The sequence below is a fragment of the Tyto alba genome, unplaced genomic scaffold, assembly GCF_018691265.1.
Source record: "Tyto alba isolate M040663 unplaced genomic scaffold, T.alba_DEE_v4.0 Super-Scaffold_42, whole genome shotgun sequence".
Taxonomy (NCBI): Eukaryota; Metazoa; Chordata; class Aves; order Strigiformes; family Tytonidae; genus Tyto; species Tyto alba.
The window spans coordinates 14593178-14606456 of record NW_024881318.1 but is presented as its reverse complement, the minus strand read 5'-3'; the positions used below and the strand labels follow the sequence as shown (position 1 = coordinate 14606456).

At 44.7% G+C, this 13279-nt stretch overlaps 1 protein-coding gene across 4 annotated transcripts in view; it reads right to left on the bottom strand.

Moving 5' to 3' along the window:
* Positions 1-13279, bottom strand: part of LOC104357124 (phospholipid-transporting ATPase ID) — a 77395-nt gene that overhangs the window by 6552 nt on the left and 57564 nt on the right. For all 4 annotated transcript variants that reach the window (XM_042804423.1, XM_032988127.2, XM_042804425.1 and 1 more), the window contains 8 exons: positions 12983-13094; positions 11820-11925; positions 10876-11023; positions 7492-7675; positions 5178-5401; positions 2281-2364; positions 1120-1365; positions 112-250 (listed from right to left, as the gene is read on the bottom strand). In XM_042804423.1, the coding sequence (XP_042660357.1) occupies positions 112-250; positions 1120-1365; positions 2281-2364; positions 5178-5401; positions 7492-7675; positions 10876-11023; positions 11820-11925; positions 12983-13094 (1243 nt within the window). The remainder of the gene's footprint in view (positions 1-111; positions 251-1119; positions 1366-2280; positions 2365-5177; positions 5402-7491; positions 7676-10875; positions 11024-11819; positions 11926-12982; positions 13095-13279) is intronic.

Here is a 13279-nt window from a genome sequence, read left to right as displayed (position 1 = left end):
ATTCTGTTATTGCTTCTAGAGAGGCAATAACGTGTGCTAGAAATACTCTGCAGATTTAAGCCCCACAGTACTCCCATTTTGAGTGAAATCCAGATTTGTCCCAGGGCTTACCAATGAAGGGAAAGGAGGCTGTGAAGATCAGGTACATGCCATCACTGTACATGGTGAAGGTGATAGCAAAGTAAACAGAAAGGCTGCCCCAGATGAAGAATTGGTTCACAACTGTCCAGTAAGAGGTGTCCAAGCCAATCTGAAAGAATGGAGCAATACAGCTGTTGTCAGTGCTTTAATTATTTAGCAGATCTGTGCTGAACACAGCTAAAGATCTTGTCCTCTTCTTTGTACCCCTGCTACCAAGACTGTTATTCATTCAAGTCTCAAGAAATACCAAGCCACAGATTGTAGGATGCTGGGACACCGTTTAAAGTAAAGCACTGATATGTTTGCCCTGATGTTGTGCTCTTATGAAGCATTCACCAGTGGCCAGTACTGGAGACAGGATACTAAATTCAAATGAGCCATACTGCTGTCTCCACCCCCAAGATGTTACCTAGCATTGCAAGCTAGGAGAAGGAGCCTGCAAGACCTCAGACAGCAGAAACCGTTATCTAGGGAGGTGTGATTGGTCTGCTTTTCTTTAAGAAATTTCTCTCATCCTGCTAGTACCACCTGAATTTTGTGCCATCCAAGTCTCAACTATTTCTTCCAGCAAGTGCAGTTCTACTATCTGCATCATGTGTGGGGTCAGACTACAGAGACAGCCCAATGATGGAGACCCTATAAATAACTGCCTGACAGCAGACCGTCCCATGCTTCAAACCCTTCCCATAAAACTGGAACGAGTCCTTTGATAGTCCCAGCCTTAAATGCTTTGTCTGCTATGACTGTAAACTTCCCAAGTCAAAGACTGCTTTCCTGTCACTCTGATCTTTCATAACATTCAAATCTGTAGTTCTGTTGAACTGAGGAGAGTAATCTTGTGTCAAGAGACATTTTTATTTTTCAAGAATGCAAGATGCATCAGCAAATACAGTGCTGTCAAGATCCCAAGCAGCCCTCCAGATGCTGCCTTCATAAAACAACAACTAATTCCTAAAAACATTACCTGAGATGTCTTACCTGTACAGACACCACAATCAGTAAGCAGGTCTGGGCCATCAGTGCAAAGGACTGGTAGTCAGCAATGGCCTTCCCATCACTTCTCATTGTATTGTACATGGCCCCATAGGGGATGAAGAAGAGAATGAGGGAACTGTAGATCCCTTGCAACATACACTTGACAAACACCGTTTTATTAAAATAGAGGTTTTGTTGGCCAGGTACATATAGCTGAGGAAATAGCATGCTCCAACGATCATCCACATCCTGAAAGTAGAGAGAAGATGGTCAGATTTGCTGGCACCTACCCAACCAACCACATAAGACCAGTTAGGGTTGACATGTCCCTGTGACATGCATTTCCATGAGAAAAGGCTTAGCACACAATTCACTCAGTTGTACTGACGAGCATGCCACATCCCAAGGTCACCTAGACATACTTTTCATGTTGAATTTCACCTTTCTTATGCTGAGAAAACTGCTAAATGCTGCAAAAAAAAAATGAAGGTGCACTTTATCTTAAGCAGACCGCATGGTCTACTCTCCAGAGAGTTGCCTGGAAGCTAAGTAATAGAAAATACCTCCCCAGGGTCCACACAAAGTCAAGGCTGTCTGACTTGGATCCCTTAAGTGTCCAGAGCTGAGTGCTGTGAACTAATGCAGAATAGCATGTTTCTACTTCTTTAATTTGTAAAAGGCATAGAGGAATAGCTGTACTGATTCTCTGTCTTGCCAAACAGTAATAATGAGGTAGAAATGTGTATGTGAAATTACTGCAGAAAGATTTCTACTAGAAAGGCTGAACCTAGAAGACCTGCCCTCAGAGATCTAGTTCATTGTTTTGTGTGGTCGTTAAAAAGTTGTTTGTCAGGCTTCAGGAACACAGCTAGTACAATGTGATGACTTCAGGGGAGTGTTGCAATGGCAGCTTTTACTGTAGTCAACAGCCTAACCCAAAAGTCTCATCACACACTGAAACCCACAGGTCAAATAGGGATAGCACACCATCTCCTCCCTGGTGCATCCTTTTACTGTGCTCTTAGGTCTCACTGGCAAGAAACTATTTCAGGGACTACCACAATAGCTAGCCAAAAAGTCAGCTGCTTTTGCTTCATGGAACCAGCTCAAAGAACCTAGAGGTAAAACCCATATGAAAAATCCAAGGGGTGATTGAAACAGTACCTGATCAAAGAGGCTCATTCCTAGCACTGGGAGGGAGGTATATACCAAATTGTAAAGTGTAATGAACCACTCATCATAGACAGTCTAAAAAAAAAAAAAAAAGAAAACAAACAAAACAAAGCATGAAGTTAGCAAGAGGCTGCCTTTTCCAGCTCTTCAAAAGCATACACATAGAATCATCATAATCATAGAATCATAGAATACCAGGTTGGGAGGGACCTCAAGGATCATCTGGTCCAACCTTCCCGGTCAAAGCATGGTCTAGACAAGGTGGTCCAGCACCTTGTCCAGCTGAATCTTATAAGTGTCCAGTGTTGGGGAATCCACCACTTCCCTGAGGAGATTACTCCAGTGGCTGATTGTTCTCTGTCGTGGTTTGGGCCTGGTTGGCAGCCAACCCCAACGCAACAGCTCTCTCTCCCTTCCCCTCCGGCAATGAGAAGGGACAGAGAGCCAGGCTTGGGGTTCAAGATAGGACTGGGATGAGGAAAAATTCCCCTTTATGGTCATGAGCAAAAGGCAGACTCGTTAGGGGAAGGAAAAAAAGAACATACATTTATTACAGACACTAACAACATGTAACAGAGTAGCACAGTGAGAAGCATTGCCACATCTTGAGAACACCTTCCCCCCACCCCTCCCTTCTTCCCGGGCTCAGCTCTGCTCCCGATATCTCTACCTCCTCCCCCAGTGGCGCAGGGGCAGGGAATGGGGGGTGCAGTCAGCGCTGCCACTTCCCTTATCTTCGGTGAGGGGAGTGTCCAAAACTTGTTACCCCCTGCTCCATTGTGGTCCCCCTCTCACAGGAGACAGTCCTCCACAAACTTTCTCCGACTTGAATTCCTCCCATGGGCCGCAGCGTTCCCCACACTGCTCCGTCATGGGTCACTAACTTTCTCCGACTGGATTCCCTCCCACGGCTGCAGCCCTTCCTGAGCTGCTCCGGCGTGGGACTCCCCCGCATGCTGCAATCCTCCCAGCGCTGAATTACAGCAGCGGGGCTGCCTTTTCCCATGAGACCCCGGCCTTCTTTGGGCACAGCACCTTGAATATTCCAAGCAAAAGCCACAGGCCATAAATCAATGTCTGCTCCACCGTAGATCTCCATGGGTGGCAGGGGGGGCCGCCCTGCCATCTCCCCACAGGATACAGGGGGGTCTCTGCTCCAGCACACCTCCCCCCTCCTTTCTTCCTCCGTTCCTCCACTGACCTTGGTGTTCATGCAGCTGCAGCAACTCCTCCTCACAAGTCCCACTGCCCGTCACCACGTCCCTTCTTAAATACGTTATCGCAGAGGCGCAGCTGATGGGCTCAATTTCCCAAACAGAAGTGGAGCTGACGTGGAGCTGGGGGAGCTTCGAGAAACTTCTCACAGGGGGCTGCCCCTATAGCCCCCTCCCCTGCCACCAAAAAAATCCACCACTCACTCAACCCAGGACATTTTCATTGTGAAAAATTTTCTTCTTGTGTCCACTTGGAATCTCCCCAGCAGTAACCTGCACCCATTACCCCTCATCTTTTCCATGTGAATCCTGGTAAAATGGGAGTCTCCATCTTCTTTGTAGCCACTCTTTAAATACTGGAACATGGTGACAAGTTTTCCTCTAAGCCTTCTCTCCTCAAGGCTGAACAAACCCAACCCTCTCAGCCTTTTTTCGCATGGCAAGCTTGCAACTCCCTTGATCATCTCTGTGACCCTTCTCTGGACCCTCTCCAGACTGTCCACATCTTTTTTTTAGAGTGAGGACCAAAACTGAACACAGTATTCCAGACATGGCCTGACGAGCACTGAGTAGAGTGAGATAGTGACTTTTTTATCTCTGCTGGTGATGTCCTTGTTGATGCAGCCCAGCATCCTGTTGGCTTCCTTTGCTGCTGCAGCACACCGTTCACCCATGCTGAGCTTGTTGTCTATCAGAACCCCCAGGTCCCTTTCCACAGAGCGGCTCCCCAGTCTGGTAGATCCCAGCCTATGCTTCATGCCTGGATTATGTTTTCCTGGGCGCAAGACCTTACACTTGTCCATGTTGAAATTCATCAGGTTTTTGTTAGCCCCCTCTTCCAGACTATCCAGGTCTTCCTGCAGGGTGGCTCTGCCTTCCAAAGTGTCTACTTCCCCACCCAGTTTGGTATTGTCAGCAAACTTCATCAGGGTACACTTGATCCTATCATCCAGATCACTTATGAAGGTATTAAACAGCATTTAATACACAATTAAAGTCTGGAACATCTTGGTTTAGATGCTACTGAGACCAAAAGTATGAGATGATTCAAGCTCAGCAGCCCTAAGTGGCTCGTTACCAAAACTGTGAGAATACACAGAGGAAGGATCACATTATGCTAACCCTGTTTGCTCAGTGTCCACCACCAGCAGCAGCCAGAGCAGGACCCTCTTCCCAGCATGGCATGGTGTCCACCGTGGTAGGCAGCCAGTGGGCAGGGGTGGATGGCAACCACCCTGCCTAAACTAACACCAGCTTTTTTGCTGCAGGAGATTTGCTCCTTTTACAAGCTGCTGAAGCACTCCTGGGGTTAAACTGTTTGCTTCAAATGTGCTAATAGGGCAAACATACGTCTTACACAGATCTGTGACAGATTGGTCAGGCCCCCATGTAATCTGTATCCTCATTTGATGGCTGTAGTCACTTTGAACACTTGCAAAATTCCCACGAGGGACCTGTGTCCTTCATAATGCACCTAAATGTCTTCAGGCATCTGTCATCTACCAGCATAGTGAAGGCTCATAGGTATACTCATACAGCTGAAGAAAACAGACCTGTGTGCTGTTCAGTGAGGTGTGGGGGGGAATGCCTTAGTTTATTTCTTTTTAAAATGTTTCCAGACATTTTGCTTGAAAACACTAGACATGACCATGAGAAAAGAGCAGCTGGACCTACCTGTGCTGAGAAGCCAGAGAAGAAGCCATACCAAAAATGCACTAATGTAAAGGCGAAATTCTTATAGAAGAAGTATTTGAGGAACTTGCACATGCGGATGTAGGACCACCGGCCGTGGACCAAGAGTAGGCGCTGCAGGTAACGGAACTGTGCAAAGGAGAAGTCACTGGACAAGACCGCCTGCATCCCCTCCTGGCCACTGATACCAACCCCGATGTGGGCAGCTGCAACAAGAAGGTTATTGATCATGTCATTACACTGGGAGATTTGTTTACCCCAATTTTTCAAATGAGTTCCCTGCACTGGGGCGCTGTGTTCATTCCCTCCCAGCCTTCATAAAAAGTCATATGTAAAGTTATTTTTTAAAAAATTAAAATATTTTGAGGTGCTTATTTTTTTCACCAGAATTATGATTTTGGCTGTGCGATACACTTCCAGTAATTGGGCTTTTACTATTTGAATGAAATTATACCTTCAGTGACAATCTTATTTCTGAATGCTTTCCAACAGCATAAATGCTGTTGTTCATAACAGCTGCTGTTATGAAAAAATAACTTTAATTTATATTGACATGTGAGTTATATTTACATGCATACATGTCCTTCCAGCAGCCTTAAAACATCACTCCAGAGAAGCAACATCTTCAAACCCCTGAGAGATAGCTCAGATACATTGCTACAAGGCAGACTGAAGCCTTTTTATGTTTCCTGGGCTTTATTAGTTCAGTCAAATAATTAGATAGAAGAGTCACATCTTTTTTAATAGTAACTTGGGTTTATTAAACATGGACATAAATTTAATGTAGCAGCTAATTATACAGCTTCAAGTAATCATAGAATGGCTGGAGGTTGGTTAGATTCAGAGGTTTCCACGGAACAGTGAATTGATAAAATCCCAAAGTCCCAACCCTCTCATGAGGAGAGTGGGTTAGTTTCTAATTATCATGTACACTTGAACTTTTCTTATCCTTTCTTTACTGACTGCCTGACTTATCTCCCTTGAAGCTCCCTACTTAGCCTTTTCTTTCTTAATTAAAAGGCTCCAGTTAATCAATTCTTGCAAATTAACACAAGGAAGATTAGCAATAGGCCCTTCTGAAAAATCTTAGTTTAATTATACCTAGTTGGGGGATTTTTTTCATAAATACACTAAGGTAATGCAGCATCAGATGATGCTCAAGAATGAAGAGACCTAGAAACCTGTGATTTATAACTCAAGGGAGGTAACTGATAAATGGCCCTGCCACATGGAAATGTTAAACAAAATCATGTAATACTACACAGACATGAAGGTTTTCTTTCTGCACTGCAGACAGGCCCCCTTTGAAAAGAACTTGCTTGTTCTTTGTATTGCCCTTGTGACGGTGGCCATGCAGACACATGGGTGGGTGGCCACGTCACAGCCCCAGTGGGCTTTTCTCTATTGTCGTGGTTTGGGCCTGGTGGGCAACCAACCCCCGCAGGTGGTCACCCTCCCTTCCCCCTCCCCACCTGGGAATGGCAGAGGGGATTAGAGGGGTGAAGGGAGACTCGCAGGCTGAGATAGGAACAGGTTAATAATGGCAATAAAACGATGATAGGGGGAAAACAAAAAGAAATATATAAACAGGCAATGTACAGCGTAATTGCTCACCACCCGCCAACCAATACCCAGCCCGTTCCCGGCCAGCAACCCCCAGATACCAAGATCTCACAGTCGCAATCCCAGAAGCGAGAGAGAGAGATCCCCTTCCCGACCCCCCCTCCTCTATATAGTGAGCATGACGTGCCATGGTATGGAATATTTCACGGGCCAGTTTGGGTCAGGTGCTGTGGCCGTGCTCCCTCCCTGCTCCCTGTGCCCTGGCGCACGGGCAGGACATGGGGAGTCGGGGAGTCCTGGAAGTCTCGGCAGCAGCTGAAAACATCAGGGTGCTGTCAGCATTCTTCCCATATCAAACCCAAAGCTAAATCCAAAACACAGCACTCGTCTAGTCCCTGAAAAGAAATATTAACTCTATTTCAGCCCAAACCAAGACACTATTCTAAGGTAGAAACAGAGAAATAGGAAGTAAGTGTAGCCTTAGCTTCCTGTGATGCTGGTGGTGGGAGCGAGAAAAAGGGCCTCCTGTGTGTCTGGGAAGGCAGGAGACATGTGTAGCCTCTAGTGACAGTGCTCTGTAGAAACCTGCCAAACCCTGGGACACAGCCACTTGATGCCACAAAGAGGGTGGTACAGAAGGCACTCCGATAGGTGTTCCTGCTGCTGGGCCACCTCAGATACCAAATACATCAGCGAGTCAGTTTGCCAGAGCCGGCTGTCGGCCGTCACTCACTTTTAATCATGCTGACATCGTTGGCGCCGTCTCCAATTGCCAGGGTCACAGCCTTCTTGTACTTCTTCACCAGCTCCACCACCTGGGCCTTCTGCAGCGGAGTCACCCGGCAGCAGATCACCACTTTGCACAGGCAGGCAGTTCTCACCAGCTCCAGCTCCAGATTCCCTTCCAGCGCGTAAGCCTGAGAAGAAGGAGCAGAGCGGGTGTTCAGGTCAGACCAGCAGCAACTCACGGCCTGGCAAAGGTGATGCAGCGGGAAGGAAATGAAAACTGAGCTAGTCCTTCCATTTGGCAGAAGGAACGTACGAGATACCCCGAGTGAATCCATCCGTTCGGTCGCAGGGAGCATCCACACCACACAACATCATGCCATGCAGCGTACACCTACGAGCTTGCACCTTGGGTGCACCACAGCTGGATTTGCACAACAGCTGCTCTGGCTGACAGGCAGCAGAAGAGCCAAATAACAGGAGCACTAAATTAACAAAGCTGCTGCTGGGCCTGAGACAACCTTGTGTATCTCCATGTGAGAGAGTCTCTGCTCATCCCTCTTGGTTTATTTTCTAAGCTCTGGGAGATCTGTGGTATAAATAGAAGAGGTTTCAGTTTGGGAGTACTTAATTAAAAAAAAAAAAATGGAAAAAGCTGAGCTCAGGTGGGCATGACAAAGCAAAACACAAAGCCAGGGAGAAGGCAACTTATGCTGACCTTTTAAATCAGTTAGCCATGTTATTTCTATTTGGGAAGCAGGGAGATAATTGGATATCTGGCCACCCCTCCAGCTCTGCACGAGGAGGAGGAAGCAGTGTCAGATTTCCATATTTCTTTCAGATCATGATTTTTGGTGTCTCTTCTCAGTAGACAGGCATGGAAGAAATCTACAGGGCTTTCTCCCCCTCAGAGACATTACAGCAGGCGCACTCCTCAGAGACATTTCTGCAGACAATCCTTAGGCCAGATACTCTTTCTTCTTGAAACAGAGCTATGAGTCACCAGCACCCTGGTTCCCTCCTGTCAATGGCAGGCAGGCTTGCTCAACAAGAGAGACCTTTTAATGCTTTTAATTTAGTACCAACCAGTCAGTGCAGTTAGAGGTGGCTTTTGCCACAACATCCTCATTGCACAGCACTAGCAAAATATTATCACATAGTATATTAATGGTACTGCACACAAATCATCTAGTGTGATGATGCCATTACAGATGCTGCTGTGCTTCTCTTCACTCACTTTAAGCAAGACCACATGTGTGCATAGCCCCAGTGCTGCTATCACACCTACTGCACGTAGGGATACAATGCTGAACAGATGCTGCTTTTGAGTGGGACAGTACAGCACTATCTGTTACCATTGTCCAAGCTCTAGGTTCACAGAAGCAAATAAATAACATATAGTTTTGCCCACACTGTCCTTGTGGTCTACACCTGGGAGAACACCATGGCCTTGGCAAGACTGGCTGTGTCCACTCTGCTGTAGGCTATGTGGGCTATCTGCTCCCACACAACCCAGATTTGAATTTTTTTGTGTGGGACATACCTCTTTGCCAGGGTGTGGGCGAGTGTGTGGTTTCCAGGAATAAAAAGAAAGCTCTGTCACCGCTGCCAGTGGTACTTTTATAGCACAGCACTCGGGGTCTGTGCTGCAGGCTGAAGGGATGGAGTAGGAATGGGCAGGGGCTTGCAGCCATCTGGGATGTCAGAGGATTTGCCTATGCAAATGCACAGAATTTGACTGAGCTCTTGTCTGTTTTGCAGTGGGGCTCTAAAGGGGATTAAGGCCCTGGAGTTTAAGAGGGAGCAAGTGTAAAAGAGGGAGAGGGCACTTGGCAACATAGACATTGCCTGAAAGTGTCCTCTCTAGTCCAGGGCCCATGTATGTGGCACACAAGCCAGAAATGGATCCAGATGAGATTTTTTTAATAGTAATTTGCTGGACTGGTATAGAAGTGGGAGTTGCATTTGCTGGACCGCCACCAAGAGAGGTAGCAACCACAGGGAACAGAAGCATCTTGTCTCTGAAAGATAGTGCCTCCCAGCTTTTCATGTCTACCCATTTGCTTACCCTGCAAACTGGGAAAGCAAAATAAAACAGACAAATTAACCTGATCTAGACTAAGATTTCCTCCTAAACAGGTTGAAATGTTTTTTCTAAATTGTTTTTTCCTCTTTACCTTTTCTAAAATATTTCCAAGGATTGAAAATCTATTCCAGTGCTTCACTGTTCTCACCAGGAAGACATTTCACCTTAAACTCTCTTATTTCAGTTGAATTCCGTTACTTTGTTTACCTGTTATTTGAAGAGTATTACCAAGACTGATCAGTATTCTCCAGGCTCAGAAATCCTATCTATCTCAGTTTTCCCCTACACTTTCCAGATCCTGCATGATTACTGTTAGAGTTTTCTTTGTATTCTCTCTAGTTGGTCTGCATTTTCTCAAAGAAAATGGCCTAAATAAGATGGATTATTTCAGCTAAGACTTTACCGACGCCAAATGAAGCAGGAGGCTTTCTTCACAGGTCTTACAGATGATGTTCTTACACACACACACACACACACACACACACACACACACACACACAATTTTCTATGTGTGTTGTGAATTACGTGAAAGTGAAGAACAAGGTATTTGTTCTTACTGAATTACATTCTCCATTTTCCTGAAGCATTTCTCCAATTTGCTAAAATTGTTTTCAAATCTAATTTTGAGCTCCACCATGCCTGCAGTTTCTCCCAGCCTGGAGCTATCTGCTCTCTTTTCAAGCAGTTAATGCAAACATAGAATATCAAACAGATGTGTAATAGCCCCCTGCAGATGCCACTTTACCGTTGTTTTAGACCAACCCTGAGCCCTTAAGAGCCATACTTTCCAAGCAGTTTTACATCTGTCATTTAACAATTTCATCTAGACTGTATTACTCCAGTTTGCATGGAAGAACATCATGGGAGAGAGCATTAAACAATTTATTGGTTAAGTTACAAGATATATATCTTATCTGTTAAATATATCTGTTATCAGGTATATTTAGCAGAATATGTTCTTGGCATACTTGAAACCCATGTCTCATGTTTTCTTATCTTCTTGCTGCATCCATAAACTACCAGATTATTTTTCTAGTATCTTTCTGGAAATGAAAATTGATCTAGCTATCCCAACCCTCTTGTTCACCTAACATCAGGGACAGTTCTTCGCTGTTCCAGTCTTCTGAAACCTTGCCCATCACCTCTGATATCTCCAGTAGCCACTGAACGTAATCTTCAGTTAGGAAAAAAATTCCAGTCCTATAGAGCTAAAATTTTAAAGCATTTTTCAGACTTCCAGTATGTCCCTATCACATTAAGTTCTTCAGAGAACTCAACCGTAACATGACTCTGGATCTTCCTTACCAGGCTGTGTCCGGTGATAACCAGACCGTACACCCCATTTGCTTGCTCATCGGGTATAATTTTTATTTTTTTTGAAGATTTTTCAAACTGAATGTTGATTTCATCACTGTCCAGAAAGGAGTCTGGCTTCATCTTTTTCCTTGCATTCCTAAAAAAAAGTCCAAAATAATGATGAAAATCTTGTAAAGATACATATGCTTTATTAAATCAACTTTATAAAAATAAAAAATCAATGTTTCTCTTTGATAGCTTAGTTCAATTCTCCCTGTACCCCTACAACAACCTGCATAGTTTAGCTGCTGCTCTTGTGCAGATCATCCACATGCTTCTGAAACTCTAACAAGTGTGTGCTAAACTTGTACTGATTTACAATGAAACAAACCACCTGAGTGTCATGAAGGACAGTATCCCAGAGGGCATCACAATTTTCTGTGTGTAGTGTCTGGCAACCACCTATTTCAAGAGAAAAGGACTGAAAAACTTTCACATTTTCTACCTATACCTAAGAACTTGTGCCTACTGAGGAGGCTAGGGAGGAAGGTATGTTTCCAGGTAATGCTAGAAAAGGGCCATATCCAGACAAAGGATGGCACTGTGGATGAACAGCGATAGCAGTAGAGCAGCAGCATAGCTCAAGCCTGGAGCCAAAGGCTTTGTGGCTCCAGATCACCTGTCAAATGTCAACTGATACTGCCTGCCTGACTCTGCTTTCTTAGCATTTATGTAGTTTTGACCTGTTGGATCAAGAAGCTTCAGATTTTATCCTCAGAGGAGATTTCTACATGGTGTTTAGCTGCTGGACCTTCCAGGGAGCCACCTAGCCCTTACCTGAGGTCCCTGGATGTACTGTACCAAGTAAAGCTCACAGGAAAAAAAGGTGGAATAATACAAAATACAAATATTGTCAGTGCACAGCAATGAAACTGTATAATTCAGCCATTTACCTCAGCTCATTAAGTACATCATCAGATGTGCTGCCTTCAATAATGAAAACATCTTCCATGTCATCATTCAGCAAGTTGCAGGAGTAACCAATATTCATTGCTGTCTCTGGGAAAGATAAACCAGGAACATGATCCATCTTAACAGCTCCAAACTCACCTGTGGTCTCTGTGGCCTTTTTACTCACATGGCAAAATCTCCCTTTCTCACTGAAAAGAGTTCTGAGCCTTTCAAAGTCAACAGTTTAAGAGAGCCAGGGGACACCCTGATGGGTGTAGCAGTAGATCTCCCCTAATTGGGCTTCACAAGGCCACAGAAAAAAATAATTCTACCAGAATGAAACAGCTTAAAACACCCTTTGGCCAATGTACTTGGAGAACAAAAACCATTTCATTTTGATTGCAAATAATTTTTTCAGGATTTTTAACTTTCCCTCCCCCTACTCCCAGAAAAGCCCCAAACCATAATTCTGAAGAAGAATATCAAGACATTTTGTTCAGAAGATTCTGAAAAAAAAATTTCTGGTATTCATAAGCACGACTACTGCATTTGGAACATAACAAAATGAAATGTTTCATTTTCTCAAATTTCTTGGATGAAATTATTTGCAAACACTTCGGGCCTCCCTAAAACACCATTGTTTCAGTGAAGTTACTGTTTCTCCAGAATAATTCATTGGGGTCTATTTACCATTCTTTCCAACTTAATGCTTTCTCCAAAAGCCTGTGTTTCCTCCATTTCTATTCTGGATCATTAATGCCAGGATCAAGCTGAAACAGACTCAACATCTACTTTAGCATTAAAGTTCCTGGAAAGCAGGACAATTTTTTCACCTTCACCAGAATGGTCAACAGCACTAAAGTGACACCTTATCACAGCTTATGACAGGGACTATGGGGGATGCTCATTGTCACCTCTCCAAAGCCAAAGGATGCTGCCTTCACAATGCTTCCAGCCCTAGGACAGGAATTAAGAACAGGCACTATCTACAATTATTTGTTCTAATTCCAGGTAACTGGAGTTTTGTCTAGCTGGCAATGAAGCAAAGCCCTGTAAGTTGTCTTCTGTGCTGTTTTCAAAAGAGAAAGAATGAGAAGATGACTCTTAGTAGAACCATCCCACTGATAAGAGAGAAGAGAAACATCCAAAGCTGTAGCCCCTTTACCTTGCTTGTCTCCAGTGAGAACCCATATCTTGATGTTGGCTTTGGCAAGAGTCTCAATTGTCTGTGGGACTCCGTCTTGTAACTTGTCCTCAATCGCTGTGGCACCTAGCAGCTTAACAGAAAACAGCAGGGAACCAGTAAGTCTTCCCATTGCTAGAAAATGAGAAAGCATTAGACCTCCAGGTAATTACTCAAGCAAACACAAATGAAATCCAGGTCTATGTTCTTCCATGTGTCTACTTCACAGCAGAGAGAGCTTTAATTGAGGGACACAGACAGCTGTGGATCCATGTCCCC